This window comes from Gobius niger (genome assembly GCF_951799975.1).
Source record: "Gobius niger genome assembly, chromosome: 4".
In the NCBI taxonomy this organism is placed as follows: Eukaryota; Metazoa; Chordata; class Actinopteri; order Gobiiformes; family Gobiidae; genus Gobius; species Gobius niger.
In genome coordinates, this window is record NC_136855.1 from 40,836,765 (window position 1) to 40,860,295 (window position 23,531).

Consider the following 23,531-nt stretch of genomic DNA (forward strand, 5'->3'; position numbering starts at 1 on the left):
CGTTAAAATTGAGCAAATGCAAATAATAAGCTCTGATTTACATTCGTATTAGTGTGATAAGAGCACTGGTATAGAGGAGTTAACGCTCTGACTAAAGTCTGAAGAATTTGAGATCTAAACAGGCGAGGTCTGAAACCAAATCCATTCTTCGATTATCCACTGCAGTAATGGCATTGTGTCGATCTGGTCATTAGGAGCTTGTTTAGTTTAGATTATAGTCCAAAATGTTACGCAGTTCTTATGTTTGAAGAGTTTCGTGGCGCTAGGCTAATGCGAGGCTAGTGCATTTCTATGGTATCAGCTAGCCTGCATTAAAAACCGTCTGACCAGCTCCACAGTGAACCTGAGGCAAATCACTGATAACACCAGACTGAAGAAGTCGTTCTCCTCTCAGACTTTACGCACGTTTTAACACATTTCTGTTGCAAAAGTCGTGTTCCATGACTCTGTTCAGATCAGGTTTAGTTTAGATCCATTTATCCTGCATTCTTATATTATTCCTAACATAAATAATATGCAGCTTATATATAGGCTATGGAAATATCTTTAAAAAATGCTTATAATGAGAGATGGACGATATCGATGGTTCACTGTAAACAACGTCAACGGCCAATTAAGGGAACATCGCCCAGACAGGTACGCATCAACTCGTCTAAGCTCAGGTAAGAACATATCTCAGTCTGGAAAAGCAGTGGCCTGTTCATTTAAATGCTTTTCCATTAGTTTATTAATAAACATAATTGATCATTGATCTGCAACATCAAGAAAAGATAAGACTTTATTGATCTTAACATTGAAAAAAGAGACCATTCGCTTTTTCTCTCAGCGAAAGACACTTTTAAGAAAGTCTCTTGGTATCGGCCGATACTCAAACCTCCAGTATCGGCATCGTAAACAAAAAAGCTGGATTGATGTGGGGCTGCAACTAACGATTATTTGATAATCGATTAATCTACCGATTATTTTCACGATTAATCGCTTGGCTGTGAATGGTGTAGGAAAATTATCGATTAATCGATTAGTTGTTTCAGCTCTAGATTAGTGCATCTCTAATTAGAGATGTTAGAATATTTCTTCCCTATATTGTTCCTCACGATGTCCAGTAATTGTTGTTTTCTTACCTTACAGGTGTCGTAGTCCTTGCGGATGTAATGCTGATGAATGAGCCAGTTCCTCCTCTCCACAATGGGAAGGTCTGGAGCTAAAAGACACAGTCAGAGGAGCATGTGACATTCTGATATCCAGTTATCCAACATGACTTTAACACTGTACAAACCCGTGTCTGTAAACCGTTACATCACTGACTGAAAGTTCTCAAATTCCTCTTCCCACTTTCACAATGTGTCCAAACAGCAGAAGAGGAGAAGAAGAGTAAAACTTCAGACTGAACTCCGGATGAAGTGAAGGCGATTCTCGAGGGAGAGTTTGGGTTTGAGTCTGTAGGCAGTTTTTTAATGAGGCGCAGATGGTCGGGGTCAATAGATCTGTTTTACACATTCATACACTATTTTTGACGGCTGAGTAAGTGAAAACAAGAGTGGAGCTGGATGCAAAGTTTCTAAGTCCTCGCTCAGATGGAAACTCAGTGGGTCGGACCCGAATGATAACAACAAATATAAGTCGATGGAAAAGACATGGTTTTTGAAAGAAATCTGTTGAGCCGTATTGAAAATGGATGCTTCTCGAACTGGCCAACATCGAGCGCGGGTTTTGAATGTTTTCTGCGCTTTTGGACGCCTTTGTGAGAGAACTTTGAGTTGGTCGAGAGACTACGGTATTTTGACGGTTGCCAAAGTCACTATAGGTCAGGGGTGGGCAAGTTTGACTTTATTTGTGCATATTTCTCGTTTTCACGTGATGACTCGAGGTTTAGCTTAGCATTAGCTTTCTCCGGAGGCTCTGCGCATCATCAAGGCCCAGCGCAGAACCAGACACTGAAATAAGTGTTCTTGTCACCGGTTTTAATCCTGGGTGTTTCGGTAACAGAAACACTGATGTGTGTCTTTGTAAAAGTCTGCTGTGGCTCCGGTTCACAACACACGAAGCTAATCCTCCATGATGACTCTGTTTACATCTTAGGGCTAGACACTGCGGGGAGGGGGTTCTGCTGAGGAGCAGTGGTTGGATACTCGGCTGGTGACGAAAGGTCGGAGGCGTCTCCTGGAGGTTCGAGGGCGTTCCCTGAAGGAATCAGGCGTTTTATCCCTAAAATGGCCGCCATCAGAGTTTTTACAGATTACTCGTAAATACGTGAATGTGCCAAGGCAACACTTCAGGCATGGTTTTAATGAGGGAGTGACTTAATAACATGATGTAAAGCTTGAAAAAGTCGATTTTGCATAATACCCCCCCTTTAAGCCAATGCTTGATATTCACTCTTTGCAGTGTGAGTAAAGATATCAAAGTGCAAGAACAAAGGGAGAAAACACATGATTAATATCAAAGCAAAGACATAAAATAACAGTCAGAATCAGAATAAAGCATGGCTCCAGACAAAGCCCCCCCAGTGGCTGCCTTTATGAGTCTATGATGAGCTCGTTTGTCATTAGAACATGTTAAACAAACAAAGCCTGTGTTGATCATGTTGCTTTGTTTCCCCTCTTTGGAAACGGGCCGAGCTGTTACTGTTGTCGCTGTAACACGGGGCCATAAGCTCCAGCCAAACTATCCCTGGAAAATGAAACAGTCCCTCTTCCTGTCACGGGAGCAGAGGTGTGAGAACATAAAAACTGAACTGCCCCAGTGGGAGATGGTTCATTATTAGTTGTGGCGTAAACTCCAAATTCCTAGTTTTTTCCAAAAGACTTCTGAAAAGGCCCATGGTATAAAAAAAGGTTTACGTTAGGGCTGTGCAATTAATCGAAATTCGATTACGATTTCGATTACAACAGTAAACGATTACAAAATTAGCATAATCGCAAAAAATCGATTATATATTTTTTTTTTTCAATTTTTTTTTTTTTTACTTTTTTTTCCCTAATTTTTAATTTTTGGATTTTTGTCTTTTTTCTGCTGGATTTTTGTCTTTTTTTTATGGATTTTTGTATTTTTTGATGGATTTTTGTCACTTTTTTGATGGATTTTTGTCTTTTTTTTTTATGGATTTTTTTTCATTTTTTTAATGGATTTTTGTCTTTTTTTTGATGGATTTTTGTCTTTTTTCTGCTGGATTTTTGTCTTTTTTTTTATGGATTTTTGTCACTTTTTTGATGGATTTTTGTCACTCTTTTTATGGATTTTTGTCACTTTTTTGATGGATTTTTGTCTTTTTTTTTGATGGATTTTTGTCTTTTTTTTGATGGATTTTTGTCATTTTTTTGATGGATTTTTGTCACTTTTTTGATGGATTTTTGTCACTTTTTTGATGGATTTTTGTCTTTTTTTTTTATGGATTTTTTTTCATTTTTTTAATGGATTTTTGTCTTTTTTTTAATGGATTTTTGTCTTTTTTCTGCTGGATTTTTGTCTTTTTTTTGATGGATTTTTGTATTTTTTTGATGGATTTTTGTCACTTTTTTGATGGATTTTTGTATTTTTTTGATGGATTTTTGTCTTTTTTTTAATGGATTTTTGTCACTTTTTTGATGGATTTTTGTCTTTTTTCTGCTGGATTTTTGTCACTTTTTTGATGGATTTTTGTCACTCTTTTGATGGATTTTTGTCACTTTTTTGATGGATTTTTGTCTTTTTTTTGATGGATTTTTTTTTCATTTTTTTAATGGATTTTTGTCACTTTTTTGATGGATTTTTGTCACTTTTTTGATGGATTTTTGTCTTTTTTTTTGATGGATTTTTTTCATTTTTTTAATGGATTTTTGTCACTTTTTTGATGGATTTTTTTCATTTTTTTAATAGATTTTTGTCACTTTTTTTGATAGATTTTTGTCATTTTTTGATGGATTTTTGTCACTTTTTTGATGGATTTTTGTCACTTTTTTGATGGATTTTTGTCACTTTTTTGATGGATTTTTGTCACTTTTTTGATGGATTTTTGTCACTTTTTTGATGGATTTTTGTCACTTTTTTGATGGATTTTTGTCTTTTTTTTATGGATTTTTGTATTTTTTGATGGATTTTTGTCACTTTTTTGATGGATTTTTGTCTTTTTTTTTTATGGATTTTTTTTCATTTTTTTAATGGATTTTTGTCTTTTTTTTGATGGATTTTTGTCTTTTTTCTGCTGGATTTTTGTCTTTTTTTTTATGGATTTTTGTCACTTTTTTGATGGATTTTTGTATTTTTTTGATGGATTTTTGTCTTTTTTTTTATGGATTTTTGTCACTTTTTTGATGGATTTTTGTCACTCTTTTTATGGATTTTTGTCACTTTTTTGATGGATTTTTGTCTTTTTTTTTGATGGATTTTTGTCTTTTTTTTGATGGATTTTTGTCATTTTTTTGATGGATTTTTGTCACTTTTTTGATGGATTTTTGTCACTTTTTTGATGGATTTTTGTCTTTTTTTTTTATGGATTTTTTTTCATTTTTTTAATGGATTTTTGTCTTTTTTTTAATGGATTTTTGTCTTTTTTCTGCTGGATTTTTGTCTTTTTTTTGATGGATTTTTGTATTTTTTTGATGGATTTTTGTCACTTTTTTGATGGATTTTTGTATTTTTTTGATGGATTTTTGTCTTTTTTTTAATGGATTTTTGTCACTTTTTTGATGGATTTTTGTCTTTTTTCTGCTGGATTTTTGTCACTTTTTTGATGGATTTTTGTCACTCTTTTGATGGATTTTTGTCACTTTTTTGATGGATTTTTGTCTTTTTTTTGATGGATTTTTTTTTCATTTTTTTTATGGATTTTTGTCACTTTTTTGATGGATTTTTGTCACTTTTTTGATGGATTTTTGTCTTTTTTTTTGATGGATTTTTTTCATTTTTTTAATGGATTTTTGTCACTTTTTTGATGGATTTTTTTCATTTTTTTAATAGATTTTTGTCACTTTTTTTGATAGATTTTTGTCATTTTTTGATGGATTTTTGTCACTTTTTTGATGGATTTTTGTCATTTTTTTGATGGATTTTTGTCACTTTTTTGATGGATTTTTGTCACTTTTTTGATGGATTTTTGTCACTTTTTTGATGGATTTTTTAAAAGGCAACAAATAATCGTTTGAATAATCGTGATTTCAATTATGACAAAAATAATCATGATTATTATTCTTTCAATAATCGAGCAGCCCTAGTTTACGTTATACTAAAAAATAAACGTATCGGAAGTATAGAAGTAAAAAAAATCTTTAGAGACCACGTTTTGATTCCTGTTGGGTCCAGGAGCAGCATCATGTGTGAGCTCTCAGTCGTACAGGAGTTGTCCATCTTCAGTCCAAGCTTCCGTATATCGAGTAGCGCGTCATCGTCTCGCCGTCCCTCCTCTGGCGTTAGCCTTTTACTGTAATTAATGAATTTTATGTTGATGTTTTATTGATTTGATCTGTTTTCTTGTAATATTATGCAACTGAAGAACCTACATCCCTCTGTGGGTTCTTCTACAGAGGGACGATGGAGAGCTTGCCTTGCCTACTTGATTGTTTCTATAGACTTAATATTAATAGACTAGAGTCATTGCTCACTTTTCCCCATTTACATGAATTACTCTATTCAAGAGAGAACTCATGAATCATGATGCTGCTCAATCTCCTCCTACAAGAGCATGTTCCAAAAAAAGGACCAAAAGACAAGAAACTCTGCCCCCTTGTGGTCGGCTGAGCAGCAGAAGCTCCAGTTTTCCAGAGCCCGTTGATCAAAGGAGCCAGTTTTTCCTATAGATACAGACGGCATCTCTGGAATCGCCCATATATGGTCATGTTTGAAAACAGTTCAGGGGGAAAACAATTTGGAGAAAACGAAACTTTCTCTAATTATTCAAAAACTACTTCAACAAACGCTGAATTATGAATATAGTTTTCTACTAAAAAAAGATACAAACAGCTAGGGATGTCACGGTAACCGGTGTAGCGGTAAACCCCGGTACAAATTTTGACGGTGAAAATGACCGTCTTGTTTTGTGTTTTTATTATTATCTCGGTGAATAACGGCACCCGCGGTGTCGGCACGGTGAGCCTCACCAGCCACCGTCTCATCTGCTGCAGTTTCCGCGCATGCGCACTTTGTTGTTTTCAAACCAAACAAAACTTTCTCGAAGCTGGAATCATGTCCGTCACGACAGCGCAGGATCAGCCTCAGAGTTCAGTTTGTGGAGCGAGCAGGAAAAAGTGTCTCTAAAGCAGCAAGACTTCGAACCTGTGACTCTCCTGCGTGACCGTCTCCCACAGCTCTATAGCAGGAAGTTAACGTTAGCGTTTTAGGTTGAGGGAGAATGTAACGAGTCGCCCCATAGTGCGGCTGCAGCGCCACCGCCAGCATAAGCCGTGTCCGGATACCTCCGCACACTGGCACAAGGCGTTACGGGGCTCCCGGTGGCAGATTGCAATAGATTCGCCGCAGTTTTATGAATTTAATAATAATCACTGTCTGAGGCATTTTCCCAAATCTGCAAAGCGAAAGCTCACTGGAAGGACAACAACAATGTTCCTGATATAGACGGTTTATCTTCGTTTCTGACGCTATAAATAGTTCATGTAAAACCATCGAAACATCAACAACACATCCTTGTAGTTCCTTTACTTTGATGTGAAAAGGCTTTGTCTGTATTTTTTTATGTAACAAGCACAGTTAAACTTTTTTGAAACTATTCCAGTTTGTGCAGGACTATCAATGCTTTCTGAACATATAAACACACATTTAAAAAAATACCGCAATAAAACCGAAAACCGTGATAATTTTGGTCACAATAACCGTGAGGTCAAATTTTCATACCGTGACAGCCCTATCAACAGCCCATAAATACATTAAAAAAACAGAGAATGCTAACATGATGCTACATGTTAGCATCAGGCTAATGCTAACGCTAGCTATAGCCTGCTATGACTGCCGTTTTTTCACTTCGACTGAACAATCTGCTGTGAGAAAATATCCATATGGGCCCGATTTACACTTGACTTTATTCATGTGATAAATAAGTTCATATTCCACCAGAAAATGGCTAAAAAGAGAAAATTGTGTTTCCCAAAAGATTCTATTTTCCCCCTGGGCGAGGCCACGCCCCCTTCTATGACGAGATGCCGTCTGTATCTATTACCTGCATTACACTTTCACAAGTCGTATCTCCAAAGAAAATGCATGGATTACAAAAATGATCATTAATATCAGTCACTGGGTCCATGATCTCTCCCCGAAAACTAAATATTGTTCCCTCTACATAATATCACAGGCCTTTAGAACGAACGCTGTGATGTCACGACAACCCAGCGATACGCATCAGAAAAAGTATTTTAGGAATCGGTATGAAAAACCAAGCAGAGTTAAAGTACCGGTATAAAATAATGTAAGGATACTCAGCCCTAACAGCAACATCGACCGGAGCGCTGTATGTAGCCTTTTCTTTATCGGATAATTCTCATAAATAACTGAACACAATACACCATCAGGGAGTGAATGGCTCTCACTCTCCTGCCCCGGCACCGCCCCTTTAACGCTCACCTCTCACATTATCCCGTCACACAAATAAGAAGCAACTCAAAAACATGAAAACTGTGGAGCCTCGTGGATTCTGCCCATGAGTTTCATTTATGTTTTGAATCCCCGTTTCGTATATGCCCCGAGGCGAGAGGAGCGCCTTTACAGTCGGCGAGTCGACACCCTCCGCCTGTTACCGGGGCAACCGTGTCTCCTGTAGTCAGGTAGAGACGGAGGTGTGCGGAGCATCACCATGACAATGCCGATCCCGGCCGGCTTTAAGGGGGGGGGGAGCGGCAGCCCGGCTTTTCATTCCAGCAGAAACAAACTCCGTCCTGGAGGAGCCGTTAGAACACGCCGGCCGGCTTCCTGTAAAAGCTAAAAATAGGCTCGAGCGAGGAGACGAGGAGGCAAAACATCGACAAAAAAGCGACAAAAATCCAGCAAAAAAATGGCAAAAATCCAGCAAAAAAATGGCAAAAATCCAGCAAAAAAGTGACAAAAATCCATCAAAAAAGTGACAAAAATCCAGCAAAAAAGTGACACAAATCCAGCAAAAAAGTGACAAAAATCCAGCAAAAAAATGACAAAAATCCAGCAAAAAAGTGACAAAAATCCAGCAAAAAAGTGACAAAAATCCAGCAAAAAAGTGACAAAAATCCAGCAAAAAAGTGACAAAAATCCATCAAAAAGTGACAAAAATCCAGCAAAAAAATGGCAAAAATCCAGCAAAAAAGCGACAAAAATCCAGCAAAAAAAGACAAAAATCCAGCAAAAAAAGACAAAAATCCAGCAGAAAAAGACAAAAATCCAGCAAAAAAGCGACAAAAATCCAGCAAAAAAGCGACAAAAATCCAGCAAAAAAAGACAAAAATCCAACAAAAAAGTGACAAAAATCCAGCAAAAAAGTGACAAAAATCCAGCAAAAAAAGTGACAAAAATCCAGCAAAAAAAGTGACAAAAATCCAGCAAAAAAGCGACAAAAATCCAGCAAAAAAGTGACAAAAATCCATCAAAAAGTGACAAAAATCCAGCAAAAAAGTGACAAAAATCCAGCAAAAAAAGTGACAAAAATCCAGCAAAAAAAGTGACAAAAATCCAGCAAAAAAGTGACAAAAATCCATCAAAAAGTGACAAAAATCCATCAAAAAGTGACAAAAATCCATCAAAAAGTGACAAAAATCCAGCAAAAAAGTGACAAAAATCCATCAAAAAGTGACAAAAATCCAGCAAAAAAATGGCAAAAATCCAGCAAAAAAGCGACAAAAATCCAGCAAAAAAAGACAAAAATCCAGCAAAAAAAGACAAAAATCCAGCAGAAAAAGACAAAAATCCAGCAAAAAAGCGACAAAAATCCAGCAAAAAAGCGACAAAAATCCAGCAAAAAAAGACAAAAATCCAACAAAAAAGTGACAAAAATCCAGCAAAAAAGTGACAAAAATCCAGCAAAAAAAGTGACAAAAATCCAGCAAAAAAAGTGACAAAAATCCAGCAAAAAAGCGACAAAAATCCAGCAAAAAAAGCGACAAAAATCCAGCAAAAAAAGCGACAAAAATCCAGCAAAAAAGCGACAAAAATCCAGCAAAAAAGTGTCAAAAATCCAGCAAAAAAGTGTCAAAAATCCAGCAAAAAAGCGACAAAAATCCAGCAAAAAAAGTGACAAAAATCCAACAAAAAAGTGACAAAAATCCAGCAAAAAAATGGCAAAAATCCAGCAAAAAAGTGACAAAAATCCAGCAAAAAAGTGACAAAAATCCAGCAAAAAAAAGACAAAAATCCATCAAAAAAAGACAAAAATCCAGCAAAAAAGCGACAAAAATCCAGCAAAAAAAGACAAAAATCCAGCAAAAAAGCGACAAAAATCCATCAAAAAAGCGACAAAAATCCATCAAAAAGTGACAAAAAACCAGCAAAAAAGTGACAAAAAATCAGCCAAAAAACGACAAAAATCCAGCAAAAAAAGCGACAAAAATCCAGCAAAAAAGTGTCAAAAATCCAGCAAAAAAATGGCGAAAATCCAGCAAAAAAGTGACAAAAATCCAGCAAAAAAGTGACAAAAATCCAGCAAAAAACGACAAAAATCCATCAAAAAAAGACAAAAATCCAGCAAAAAAGCGACAAAAATCCAGCAAAAAAAGACAAAAATCCAGCAAAAAAGCGACAAAAATCCATCAAAAAAGCGACAAAAATCCATCAAAAAGTGACAAAAAACCAGCAAAAAAGTGACAAAAAATCAGCCAAAAAACGACAAAAATCCAGCAAAAAAGTGTCAAAAATCCAGCAAAAAAAGCGACAAAAATCCAGCAAAAAAAGCGACAAAAATCCAGCAAAAAAAGCGACAAAAATCCAGCAAAAAAGCGACAAAAATCCAGCAAAAAAGTGTCAAAAATCCAGCAAAAAAGTGTCAAAAATCCAGCAAAAAAGTGTCAAAAATCCAGCAAAAAAAGCGACAAAAATCCAGCAAAAAAGCGACAAAAATCCAGCAAAAAAGTGTCAAAAATCCAGCAAAAAAAGCGACAAAAATCCAGCAAAAAAAGCGACAAAAATCCAGCAAAAAAAGCGACAAAAATCCAGCAAAAAAGCGACAAAAATCCAGCAAAAAAGTGTCAAAAATCCAGCAAAAAAGTGTCAAAAATCCAGCAAAAAAGCGACAAAAATCCAGCAAAAAAAGTGACAAAAATCCAACAAAAAAGTGACAAAAATCCAGCAAAAAAGTGACAAAAATCCAGCAAAAAAATGGCAAAAATCCAGCAAAAAAGTGACAAAAATCCAGCAAAAAAGTGACAAAAATCCAGCAAAAAGTGACAAAAATCCAGCAAAAAAAGACAAAAATCCAGCAAAAAAGCGACAAAAATCCAGCAAAAAAAGACAAAAATCCAGCAAAAAAGCGACAAAAATCCATCAAAAAGTGACAAAAAACCAGCAAAAAAGTGACAAAAAATCAGCCAAAAAACGACAAAAAATCAGCAAAAAAATGACAAAAATTCAGCAAAAAAGTGACAAAAATCCAGCAAAAAAGAAAGAAAAACACATAAGGGAAATACAAAGTGACGACAATGGCAAAGAGGAGAGAATGCCCTTGGTTTTGGCGGGTGGCGAGAGGTTAAAAGACGACTCTAACATGCGTGAATGACTCAAAACAAAGCCCCGAGTGTGTTGTTGATAAAAGAACAACGTGGCAACACGACAAAAGGCTGTAAAGAGTCGGTTTTGCATAAAAGCCCTTTAACGTTAGCGAACACAGACAGAATCACACTAAATCTGCCTCCGCGTTCTGTTTGTCAGCACGTGAAGAACCCGCTCGCCGGGAAACCCTTTCAGCCCAGAGCTGCCAGCGCCGCACGTTCGCCTTGTCAAGATTTGGCGAAACGTCCCCTATTTGTAGCCACATAATCGGCTTTCTCCCGCTGAGACGGCAGTAATATCCTTGTCTCCCCGCTTCAGCCGCGGCCCCGCACCAAAAACCGCCAGATTTTTGGAGGAGAAAACGACGTCTGAGAGCGCGATAAAAAGCGAACAGCGGGAGGTGCCCTAAATATGATTCTTTGAAAAACTTCAGCCCAAAACATACAGCGGGTTTCACATTGTTACTTGAAGAGGCTAATGCTAACAGCCTTCAAGGGAGCGTCAGCCGAGGGGGGGGGGGGGCGCCGTGCTGAGATCAAAAGACACATGGGGCGAGGGTAATGAAAATAGGATTTCAATTATTTCAAAACTTCTCCCCCTGAAAAAGTTCAGCTCAGAATTTAGGTTTTGAAATCGGACGGAGGGAAGTGAACGGCCAAAGTGGATTAGGAAATGTGATTTAAAAAGTGAACGGGGCCGTGAAAACTGAAGTACTGCCACTACCTTTGCACATATTCACATATCCTGAGTTCTTTTTAGTTCAAAAACTTGTGAAAAGTCACGATCTGGACATTTTATTTATATTATTGCGTTTCTTTTCTTTTTTTGTTAGTCTGAGGGGGCGTGGTGTTAGTCTGAGGGGGCGTGGTGTTAGTCTGAGGGGGCGTGGTGTTAGTCTGAGGGGGCGTGGTGTTAGTCTGAGGGGGCGTGGTGTTAGTCTGAGGGGGCGTGGTGTTAGTCTGAGGGGGCGTGGTGTTAGTCTGAGGGGGCGTGGTGTTAGTCTGAGGGGGCGTGGTGTTAGTCTGTTAGTCTGAGGGGGCGTGGTGTTAGTCTGAGGGGGCGTGGTGTTACTCTGAGGGGGCGTGGTGTTAGCCTGAGGGGGCGTGGTGTTAGTCTGAGGGGGCGTGGTGTTAGTCTGAGGGGGCGTGGTGTTAGTCTGAGGGGGCGTGTGTTAGTCTGAGGGGTGTGGTGTTAGTCTGAGGGGGCGTGGTGTTAGTCTGAGGGGGCGTGGTGTTAGTCTGAGTCTGAGGGGGCGTGGTGTTAGTCTGAGGGGGCGTGGTGTTAGTCTGAGGGGGCGTGGTGTTAGTCAGAGGGGGCGTGGTGTTAGTCCGAGGGGGCGTGGTGTTAGTCCGAGGGGGCGTGGTGTTAGTCTGAGGGGGCGTGGTGTTAGTCCGAGGGGGCGTGGTGTTAGTCAGAGGGGGCGTGGTGTTAGTCTGAGGGGGCGTGGTGTTAGTCTGAGGGGGCGTGGTGTTAGTGTGAGGGGGCGTGGTGTTAGTCTGAGGGGCGTGGTGTTAGTCTGAGGGGCGTGGTGTTTGTCTGAGGGGGCGTGGTGTTAGTCTGAGGGGGCGTGGTGTTAGTCTGAGGGGCGTGTTGTTAGTCTGAGGGGCGTGGTGTTAGTCTGAGGGGCGTGGTGTTAGCCTGAGGGGACGTGGTGTTAGTCTGAGGGGGCGCGGTGTTAGTCTGAGGGGGCGTGGTGTTAGTCTGAGGGGGCGTGGTGTTAGTGTGAGGGGGCGTGGTGTTAGTCTGAGGGGGCGTGGTGTTAGTCTGAGGGGCGTGGTGTTAGCCTGAGGGGGTGTGGTGTTAGTCTAAGGGGCGTGGTGTTAGTCTGAGGGGGCGTGGTGTTAGTCTGAGGGGGCGTGGTGTTAGTCTGAGGGGGCGTGGTGTTAGTCTGAGGGGCGTGGTGTTAGTCTGAGGGGGCGTGGTGTTAGTCTGAGGGGGCGTGGTGTTAGTCTGAGGGGCGTGTGTTAGTCTGAGGGGGCGTGGTGTTAGTCTGAGGGGGCGTGGTGTTAGTCTGAGGGGGCGTGGTGTTAGTCTGAGGGGCGTGTGTTAGTCTGAGGGGGCGTGGTGTTAGTCTGAGGGGGCGTGGTGTTAGTCTGAGGGGCGTGGTGTTAGTCTGAGGGGGCGTGGTGTTAGTCTGAGGGGGGGTGGTGTTAGTCTGAGGGGGCGTGGTGTTAGTCTGAGGGGGGGTGGTGTTAGTCTGAGGGGGCGTGGTGTTAGTCTGAGGGGCGTGGTGTTAGTCTGAGGGGGCGTGGTGTTAGTCTGAGGGGGGGTGGTGTTAGTCTGAGGGGGCGTGTGTTAGTCTGAGGGGCGTGGTGTTAGTCTGAGGGGGCGTGGTGTTAGTCTGAGGGGGCGTGGTGTTAGTCTGAGGGGGCGTGGTGTTAGTCTGAGGGGGGGTGGTGTTAGTCTGAGGGGGCGTGGTGTTAGTCTGAGGGGGCGTGGTGTTAGTCTGAGGGGGCGTGGTGTTAGTCTGAGGGGGGGTGGTGTTAGTCTGAGGGGGCGTGGTGTTAGTCTGAGGGGCGTGTGTTAGTCTGAGGGGGCGTGGTGTTAGTCTGAGGGGGCGTGTGTTAGTCTGAGGGGGCGTGGTGTTAGTCTGAGGGGGGGTGGTGTTAGTCTGAGGGGGCGTGGTGTTAGTCTGAGGGGGGGTGGTGTTAGTCTGAGGGGGCGTGGTGTTAGTCTGAGGGGCGTGGTGTTAGTCTGAGGGGGCGTGGTGTTAGTCTGAGGGGGCGTGGTGTTAGTCTGAGGGGGGGTGGTGTTAGTCTGAGGGGGCGTGTGTTAGTCTGAGGGGCGTGGTGTTAGTCTGAGGGGGCGTGGTGTTAGTCTGAGGGGGCGTGGTGTTAGTCTGAGGGGGCGTGGTGTTAGTCTGAGGGGGGGTGGTGTTAGTCTGAGGGGGCGTGGTGTTAGTCTGAGGGGGCGTGGTGTTAGTCTGAGGGGGCGTGGTGTTAGTCTGAGGGGGGGTGGTGTTAGTCTGAGGGGGCGTGGTGTTAGTGTGAGGGGCGTGTGTTAGTCTGAGGGGGCGTGGTGTTAGTCTGAGGGGGCGTGTGTTAGTCTGAGGGGGGGTGGTGTTAGTCTGAGGGGGCGTGTGTTAGTCTGAGGGGGCGTGGTGTTAGTCTGAGGGGGCGTGGTGTTAGTCCGAGGGGGCGTGGTGTTAGTCCGAGGGGGCGTGGTGTTAGTCTTGGGGGCGTGGTGTTAGTCTGAGGGGGTGTGGTGTTAGTCTGAGGGGCGTGTGTTAGTCTGAGGGGGCGTGGTGTTAGTCTGAGGGGGCGTGGTGTTAGTCTGAGGGGGCGTGGTGTTAGTCTGAGGGGGGGTGGTGTTAGTCTGAGGGGGCGTGGTGTTAGTCTGAGGGGGCGTGGTGTTAGTCTGAGGGGCGTGGTGTTAGTCTGAGGGGGCGTGGTGTTAGTCTGAGGGGGCGTGGTGTTAGTCTGAGGGGGCGTGTGTTAGTCTGAGGGGGGGTGGTGTTAGTCTGAGGGGGCGTGGTGTTAGTCTGAGGGGGCGTGGTGTTAGTCTGAGGGGGCGTGTGTTAGTCTGAGGGGGCGTGGTGTTAGCCTGAGGGGCGTGGTGTTAGTCTGAGGGGGCGTGGTGTTAGTCTGAGGGGCGTGTGTTAGTCTGAGGGGGCGTGGTGTTAGTCTGAGGGGCGTGTGTTAGTCTGAGGGGGCGTGGTGTTAGTCTGAGGGGGCGTGGTGTTAGTCTGAGGGGGCGTGGTGTTAGTCTGAGGGGGCGTGGTGTTAGTCTGAGGGGGCGTGGTGTTAGTCTGAGGGGGCGTGGTGTTAGTCTGAGGGGGCGTGGTGTTAGTCTGAGGGGGCGTGGTGTTAGTCTGAGGGGGCGTGGTGTTAGTCTGAGGGGGCGTGGTGTTAGTCTGAGGGGGCGTGGTGTTAGTCTGAGGGGGCGTGGTGTTAGTCTGAGGGGGCGTGGTGTTAGTCTGAGGGGCGTGGTGTTAGTCTAAGGGGCGTGGTGTTAGTCTGAGGGGGCGTGGTGTTAGTCTGAGGGGGCGTGGTGTTAGTCTGAGGGGGCGTGGTGTTAGTCTGAGGGGGCGTGGTGTTAGTCTGAGGGGCGTGGTGTTAGTCTGAGGGGGCGTGGTGTTAGTCTGAGGGGGCGTGGTGTTAGTCTGAGGGGGCGTGGTGTTAGTCTGAGGGGGCGTGGTGTTAGTCTGAGGGGGCGTGGTGTTAGTCTAAGGGGCGTGGTGTTAGTCTGAGGGGGCGTGGTGTTAGTCTGAGGGGGCGTGGTGTTAGTCTGAGGGGGCGTGGTGTTAGTCTGAGGGGGCGTGGTGTTAGTCTGAGGGGCGTGGTGTTAGTCTGAGGGGGCGTGGTGTTAGTCTGAGGGGGCGTGGTGTTAGTCTGAGGGGGCGTGGTGTTAGTCTGAGGGGGCGTGGTGTTAGTCTGAGGGGGCGTGGTGTTAGTCTGAGGGGGCGTGGTGTTAGTCTGAGGGGGCGTGGTGTTAGTCTGAGGGGGCGTGGTGTTAGTCTGAGGGGGCGTGGTGTTAGTATGAGGGGGCGTGGTGTTAGTCTGAGGGGGCGTGGTGTTAGTCTGAGGGGCGTGGTGTTAGTCTGAGGGGGCGTGGTGTTAGTCTGAGGGGGCGTGGTGTTAGTCTGAGGGGGCGTGGTGTTAGTCTGAGGGGGCGTGGTGTTAGTATGAGGGGGCGTGGTGTTAGTCTGAGGGGGCGTGGTGTTAGTGTGAGGGGGCGTGGTGTTAGTATGAGGGGGCGTGGTGTTAGTCTGAGGGGGCGTGGTGTTAGTCTGAGGGGGCGTGTTTGAGTCTGAGGGGGCGTGGTGTTAGTCTGAGGGGGCGTGGTGTTAGTCTGAGGGGGCGTGGTGTTAGTCTGAGGGGGCGTGGTGTTAGTCTGAGGGGGCGTGGTGTTAGTCTGAGGGGGCGTGGTGTTAGTATGAGGGGGCGTGGTGTTAGTCTGAGGGGGCGTGGTGTTAGTCTGAGGGGGCGTGGTGTTAGTCTGAGGGGGCGTGGTGTTAGTCTGAGGGGGCGTGGTGTTAGTCTGAGGGGGCGTGGTGTTAGTATGAGGGGGCGTGGTGTTAGTCTGAGGGGGCGTGGTGTTAGTCTGAGGGGGCGTGTTTGAGTCTGAGGGGGCGTGGTGTTAGTCTGAGGGGGCGTGGTGTTAGTCTGAGGGGGCGTGGTGTTAGTCTGAGGGGGCGTGGTGTTAGTCCGAGGGGGCGTGGTGTTAGTCCGAGGGGGCGTGGTGTTAGTCCGAGGGGGCGTGGTGTTAGTCCGAGGGGGCGTGGTGTTAGTCCGAGGGGGCGTGGTGTTAGTCCGAGGGGGCGTGGTGTTAGTCTGAGGGGGCGTGGTGTTAGTCTGAGGGGGCGTGGTGTTAGTCTGAGGGGGCGTGGTGTTAGTCCGAGGGGGCGTGGTGTTAGTCCGAGGGGGCGTGGTGTTAGTCTGAGGGGGCGTGGTGTTAGTCTGAGGGGGCGTGGTGTTAGTCTGAGGGGGCGTGGTGTTAGTCTGAGGGGGCGTGGTGTTAGTCCGAGGGGGCGTGGTGTTAGTCCGAGGGGGCGTGGTGTTAGTCCGAGGGGGCGTGGTGTTAGTCTGAGGGGGCGTGGTGTTAGTCTGAGGGGGCGTGGTGTTAGTCTGAGGGGGCGTGGTGTTAGTCTGAGGGGGCGTGGTGTTAGCCTGAGGGGGCGTGGTGTTAGTCTGAGGGGCGGGGTGTTTGTCTGAGGGGGCGTGGTGTTAGTCTGAGGGGCGTGGTGTTAGTCTGAGGGGGCGTGGTGTTAGTCTGAGGGGGCGTGGTGTTAGTCTGAGGGGCGTGGTGTTAGTCTAAGGGGGCGTGGTGTTAGTCTGAGGGGCGTGGTGTTAGTCTGAAGTGGCGTGGTGTTAGTCTGAGGGGGCGTGGAGTTAGTCTGAGGGGCGTGGTGTTAGTCTAAGGGGGCGTGGTGTCAGTCTGAGGGGGCGTGGTGTTAGTCTGAGGGGGCGTGGTGTTAGTCTGAGGGGGCGTGGTGTTAGTCTGAGGGGGTGTGGTGTTAGTCTGAGGGGGCGTGGTGTTAGTCTGAGGGGGCGTGGTGTTAGTCTGAGGGGGCGTGGTGTTAGTCTGAGGGGGTGTGGTGTTAGTCTGAGGGGGCGTGGTGTTAGTCTGAGGGGGCGTGGTGTTAGTCTGAGGGGGTGTGGTGTTAGTCTGAGGGGCGTGGTGTTAGTCTGAGGGGGCGTGGTGTTAGTCTGAGGGGGTGTGGTGTTAGTCTGAGGGGGCGTGGTGTTAGTCTGAGGGGGCGTGGTGTTAGTCTGAGGGGGCGTGGTGTTAGTCTGAGGGGGTGTGGTGTTAGTCTGAGGGGCGTGGTGTTAGTCTGAGGGGGCGTGGTGTTAGTCTGAGGGGGCGTGGTGTTAGTCTGAGGGGGCGTGGTGTTAGTCTGAGGGGGCGTGGTGTTAGTCTGAGGGGGCGTGGTGTTAGTCTGAGGGGCGTGGTGTTAGTCTGAGGGGGCGTGTGTTAGTCTAAGGGGCGTGTGTTAGTCTAAGGGGGCGTGGTGTTAGTCTGAGGGGGCGTGGTGTTATTCTGAGGGGGCGTGGTGTTAGTCTGAGGGGGCGTGGTGTTAGTCTGAGGGGGCGTGGTGTTAGTCTAAGGGGGCGTGGTGTTATTCTGAGGGGGCGTGGTGTTAGTCTGAGGGGGCGTGGTGTTATTCTGAGGGGGCGTGGTGTTAGTCTGAGGGGGCGTGGTGTTAGTCTAAGGGGGCGTGGTGTTAGTCTGAGGGGGCGTGGTGTTAGTCTGAGGGGGCGTGGTGTTAGTCTAAGGGGGCGTGGTGTTAGTCTGAGGGGGCGTGGTGTTATTCTGAGGGGGCGTGGTGTTAGTCTGAGGGGGTGTGGTGTTAGTCTGAGGGGCGTGGTGTTAGTCTGAGGGGCAGTTATTTTGATCAAAACTAGCCTCTGTTTAGCTTAGATTTCTCAGGAACCGAGGCACGTAGAATTAAACAGTTTTCACTTACGGAGAGCTTAGATTCTCAGCTTTCAAATGAGCCATAACATGTGTCCATAGCTATAACATAGAATACACTGTGGTGCTACAAATATCAGGAAAAATGGTCTGGATTGTTGGCACCTAATGTGTTCATGAACAACAACAAAAGACGGGGCGTTAACATTCCTAACATTCTTCACACGTTTCAAACATCAGGAATCGTCACAAGGATGAGATAATCAGCAACAGGGAGCAACACTGACATGGTCCTTTTTCAAGGCCGTGGGAACCCAGGGTGCTGAGGGCGCTGCAGCACCCCCTGGTGGATAGTTTGTGAACTGAAGGCAATATTAACCCCTTAACTCCCACCTGAACCGAGCACATTTTCTCCAGTTTGGCTTTACCCCAATCCAAAAGCTTCTGGAAAAAAGGTGTGAAAATAGCGACAAAATTGAGACGAAAACAAGGATGAAAATGTGAAAAAGTGACAAAAAATTTACAAAAAAATGACAAAAATTTACCAAAAAGTGAAAAAAAATGGACGAAAAATTGAGGAAAAAATGGACGAAAAATGGACAAAAAAGTGACAAGAATTTAACAAAAAATGCGAATAATTTGACGAAAAAGTGACAAAAAAATGGACAAAAAAAAAAACGAAAAATTTGACGAAAAAGTGACAAAAAATGTGACATAGATAGGATTTAACCCCTTAACTCCCACCTGAACCGAGCACATTTTCTCCAGCTTTACCCCAATCCAAAAGCGTCTGGAAAAAAGGTGTGAAAATAGCAACAAAACTGAGACGAAAACAAGGAGGAAAATGGTAAAAAAGTGAGAAAACATTGACGAAAAAGTGACAAAAAATGACAAAAATGGACAATAATTTGGGGAAAAATTGAGAAAAAATATACGAAAAAGTGATAAGAATTTGACAAAGAAATGTGAATAATTTGACGAAAAAGTGACAAAAAAATGGGGGGAAAAAATCAAAAAAAGTGACAAAAAATGTACAAAAAATTACACAAATTTGACAAAAATGGACGAAAAATTGACAAAAAAATTATAAGAATTCGACAAAAAAATGCGAATAATTTGACGAAAAAGTGACAAAAAAAGTCACGAAAATTTGACAAAAATGAGACGACTGCCCGACAAAAAAAGTGATGAAAAAAAATCTGATGTGAGGAAAAAGATCCATTTAGTTTTGTAGATCTTAGCTTTCAAATGAGGCGTTACACTGGCCTACAGGATTTGGGTAAAGCTGAACTGGAGAAAATGCTCTCGGTTCAGGCGGGAGTTAAGAGGTTAATAAATAGGATTTAGCGCCCCCTTACTAAAACATCTTCCCACGGCTCTGTCCTTTTTCACAAATGTTGTTCCTGTACTAACAAACTACAGCTTCTACTGACATTAAAACACTCCTTCATGACAATCAGCACCGACAGCAAATGGAAAACGCAATATTTAAAGTGATACAACGACTTCCTGAAACCATATGTTTGTCCTGATTCATCACAAATCAGAAATGTTGCAAATAAACATCATCCTCACATTGTTCAGCTTTGTTTGAAACGTTTATTCCTTTAGTTGAAGAATGACAGAGCGGTGTTGGAGAGCAGTGTGTTTGTCACTGATTTCAGGGAAGAGCAACAGTGACCTCTGCTGGACAAATATCACACAGCTAAACTCCTCTGCTCAGCGCGTGGTTATAAAGAGCTAGAAATGAGTGACTCGTTTCTCATACCTTTAGGTGCACGTCTTTTCTTGGGCTCGGCAACAACAGGAGCCTAAAAAAAAAAGACAAATGTTACAGAAAATAAACATTATTTACATCTGTCAAAGTGGTGAAGGTGGTGAGACGCTGCAGCTGAAGAGAGGAGGAAATATAAAGCAAGGTTTCTATCATTTACTGTTTTTAATGAAAATAACATCTTTTATGACAATCTCAGTGATGGATGTAAAAATTGGGTTTATGTTGTTGACATATTTAGGATAAAGATTTTTTTTTTTGTCCCTCTGGGCTTTATCTGATCTAATCTGTGAATAAACTGTGACACTTTATAAGAACTACATCTTATTTAGTCTTAATAAATGATGAGTTAACACTTAATTTATCATCTACAATTCATGACTAACACTAAGAGAAGAAGAAGAAGTAGAAGGAGGAGGAGAAGAAGAAGAAGAAGAAGAAGGAGGAGGAGAAGAAGAAATTTGCAAATTTAAAGCAATTAAATTCTGTGATCGAGTCAGTCTGAACCGCTGTCTTTATGTACAAAGTCCACATAAATACTGCCTGAAAATAAACTTTGTCTGTTTGCAAACAGGGACCAGAAATATAACCTGAGAGAAAATATGTTTAAAAAACAAATGGTCCAAACAAACTTTAAAATGAACCATCTCGGTCAAAGGGTCGACTTGTGGAACAAATTCAACGACGATCTTTAAGAGGAGCAATTCCATCGTTATTTAAAAAACAGTTTAAAACCTGAATTTTTGAGAAATATACAAAAAATGCTTAAGAAAATGTGGTTAAGTTAAGCTCATGCATCACTGTGGTGCATAAACTGGAACAGAGAAACAAACAAGCATCTGTATTTACAAATGACCATATTATTATTTTAGAAAAGAAGAAAAAATATGTACTGTATATGTGTGTATGTATAAGTATATATATAATACATTGTATATATTTGTTTTTTGTAACGTCTTTGATGGGCAGATGTTGTTTTGTTGTTTTGTAATTAGGGCAAAATAAGCCACGGCTTCAGCTGCACCTTTTCCGTTTCTCGCCTTAATAATAATAATAATAATAAATTGTATTTGTATTGCACTTTACATATGAAAACACATTTCAAAGTGCTACAATTGACACACACAAAAAAAAAACAGACAACAAAGACAACATAACATTTCAATAGTAAAAACCCGAAGAATAATAACAGTAAAAACACAAAATAAACACACTAAGAGTAAGCCGGCCAAAATAAGTGGGTCTTCAGTTTACTTTTAAAAACCTCAATACCTCAGCCTTGTCTGTGATGAATTTGTTTTGTTTTTGATTTTGTTTTATGTTTTGTAACCGAATAAACCTTTATTCATTCAAGGAGAAGAAGAACTTTATTTACAGCTCCTTTCACAGACATAGTCACAAAGCAAATATCGCTAAATAAACCGAATCCAAAACATTTTCCTTAACCTCACTTTCTAAACTCCTGACCTGAACCATAACCAGATCAAGCACATCCTCAACAAGCTGAGATCTGGGTCACTGACTGCAGGTCATATTCTATTTATTTACTTATTTATTTCATATTTCATCTAATGCTTTGAATGAATGAAGTGTGTGTTGATTTTAATGCTGTTTTTGGGGAAATGTATTATTCTGTATTAGTATTTTTATGACTTTGTTGACATCAGTGCCCTGGGACTACAGGTGGAAATTAGCACAAGTGCTATAACCCGGTACAGCATCTCTCCCTTTGAGGTTAATGTATATTGTACACTGTCCCTGCTCAAATAAATAAATAAAATAAAACTAAAACTAAACTAAACTAAACATTTATTTATTTGATAGGGACAGTGCATATTAATGAGCGGTTGCACATGAGCACTGCAGAGATATAGTTTCCATCTGTAGCCCCCAGGCAGGAAACTCATACACACTTTACACTTTACAAAATGTGACAACAGATCACTACAAATGCAATAACAGCTGAAAGTGTTTCCCTTTAGCCTCTGTTTAAAACGTGCTTTAAAAGTCTCTCTCACTGAAACAGGGAGACTGTGCCTTTGACATGTGTGGAATATCATATTAACATTTACATCAAACTCTCAGATGTTATGGGCACTACCTTTAATCTAATCTTCCCCTTCGTTGCAGGACAGTGAAATGTTTTCCAGTCGTCATTCAGCCCATCATGTCTGGAAAAGCCTTGTATGTTCGACATGAGTTGCAGGAGTGAGGCTAACATGCGCCACATGAGCCATGAACACAGCACACTGTTGTTATTGTTGTTGTTATTGTTGTTGTTGTTGTTTCCTTGGCTCTCTGACACTGATGGAGCTCGATAACAACATGTCGTCCGCGGATAATAATGTGAACTGAAGGTTAGCTAATCAACTTATCCGCTACTTAGGCAGGTTTAGCCTGAAGCTAGCTCCGAAACGCCCCCCGTACGGACACATTCACGGACGTGTTTCCGCACAGACACCGCGGGCACGTCCGCACGGGGCTGCGCGACGCCCCCGGGCTCTGCTCCGACTCAACACTTTGTTTTATCCGCAGAAAAAGAGGTTATAGCCGCGCACTCACCGCCGCGCTCGTCTCCTCGTCCGCCATCTTGGAAGTGGAGTGACAACAGTGGGCGGTTGCCATGGAGACGCGACGAGTCAGCGCTGACGATGATGACGCTTTAAAAAGCTGCAAAGTTCACTTTTAAAAGAATAAAATCTTTAAAAATCAGCCTGGGTTAGCTGTCATTTCTGTCAATAAACCAAAACAAGCAGATGGTGGAATCTTGTCCTGAGAAGCAGCCTTGGATGCTAATTTCCTTTAAGCTAGCTGTTAGTATTATCATTATCAATATTTCTGAAGGAGCCAGAGAGGTCAGGGGTCAAGCACACCAGTGTTAATTTCGTCGACTAAAATATTTAGTCTTAATTTTAGTCAAAGTGATATTTTTGTGACTAAAATTGGACTAAATTTAAATTAAAAGTTTCTCATGAGACTAAAACTGTGACTAAAATGTCCAGATATTTTAGTCTAAACTAAAATGAGACTAAATAAAAATGAAAAGGAGAGACTAAAATCATCCAAACTTGTATTGAGCGTCTGAAAGAGCCTCAGATCATGTAAATTCTCTGTTAAAGGATCAGCTCTGAGCTTTGTTCATGTGGAGCAGCTCCATGAAGCAGAGGAACAACATTAAATATGATTATAATCAATATTATCAATGCAAAGTCCACTAAATTAGTCTTAATTTTAGTCGAATAAAACTAGACTAAAATCGCAAAGTTTTTTTTGACTAAATCTGACTAAAATTAAATTACATTTTAGTCAAAAGACTAAAACTAAAACTAAAATATTTACCAATCGATCTACGTTCCCGCCCTCACCTATGGTCATGAGATTTGGGTCATGACCGAAAGGACAAGATCGCGAATACAAGCGGCCGAAATGAGTTTCCTTCGCAGGGTGGCTGGGGGGGAGGAGCTCAGTTACCCGGGAGGAGCTCGGAGTAGAGTCGCTGCTCCTTCACGTCGAAAGGAGCAGCTGAGGTGGCTCGGGCATCTGTTCCGGATGCCTCCTGGTCGCCTCCCGCGGGAGGTGTTCCAGGCATGTCCTAGTGGGACAAGGCCTCGTGGACCCAGGACACGGTGGTGGGACTATGTCTCCGAGCTGGCCTGGTGTCGCCTCGGGGTCACAACAGCTGGAGGAGGTGTGGCCTCGGGGTCAGAACAGCTGGAGGAGGTGTGGCCTCGGGGTCAGAACAGCTGGAGGAGGTGTGGCCTCGGGGTCAGAACAGCTGGAGGAGGTGTGTGTGTGGATCGTGAAGTTTGGGCATCTCTGCTGAGACGCTGCCCCCGCGACCCGGCCCCGGATAAAGCGGAAGAAAATGGATGGATGGAGTGCTCTGAGGGGTTAGCTTGAATTCGGCAGAAACAATAGCAGTTTGTCCTCGATTCGTAGCTTTTACTGTTTTAGTTCATTTAGTTATTGTATTGAATATGACAGTTTTTTTGGGCCGGTCTTGACCCAAAAGTCCCGGGCCGAGTTTTTCTGCCAGTCCAGCCCTGCTCACTGGAGAATAAGACAGATTATATTCGTCCGCTCCGCTCTTCCCAGAAGATGGAGAAACACTGCTGTGGAGCGGATGGAGCTGTGCAGGAGGAAGAGCAAGGCCGTGGGAACCCAGGGCGCTGAGGGCGCTGCAGCACTCCCTGGTGGTTAGTTTGTGAACTGCAGGCAATATTCACCCCTTAACTCCCACCTGAACCGAGCACAT

General features: G+C 43.7%; 1 protein-coding gene across 1 annotated transcript in view; it reads right to left on the bottom strand.

Annotated features, from left to right (window-relative positions):
• Positions 1-21,872, bottom strand: part of bbs4 (Bardet-Biedl syndrome 4) — a 69,113-nt gene extending 47,241 nt beyond the window's left edge. The window contains exons 1-3 of the mRNA XM_079554716.1: positions 21,839-21,872; positions 19,271-19,313; positions 1,122-1,201 (exon numbers count right to left, since the gene is read on the bottom strand). Of these exons, the coding sequence (XP_079410842.1) occupies positions 1,122-1,201; positions 19,271-19,313; positions 21,839-21,865 (150 nt within the window). The 5' untranslated portion in view covers positions 21,866-21,872. The remainder of the gene's footprint in view (positions 1-1,121; positions 1,202-19,270; positions 19,314-21,838) is intronic.
• Positions 21,873-23,531: the final 1,659 nt, after the last annotated feature.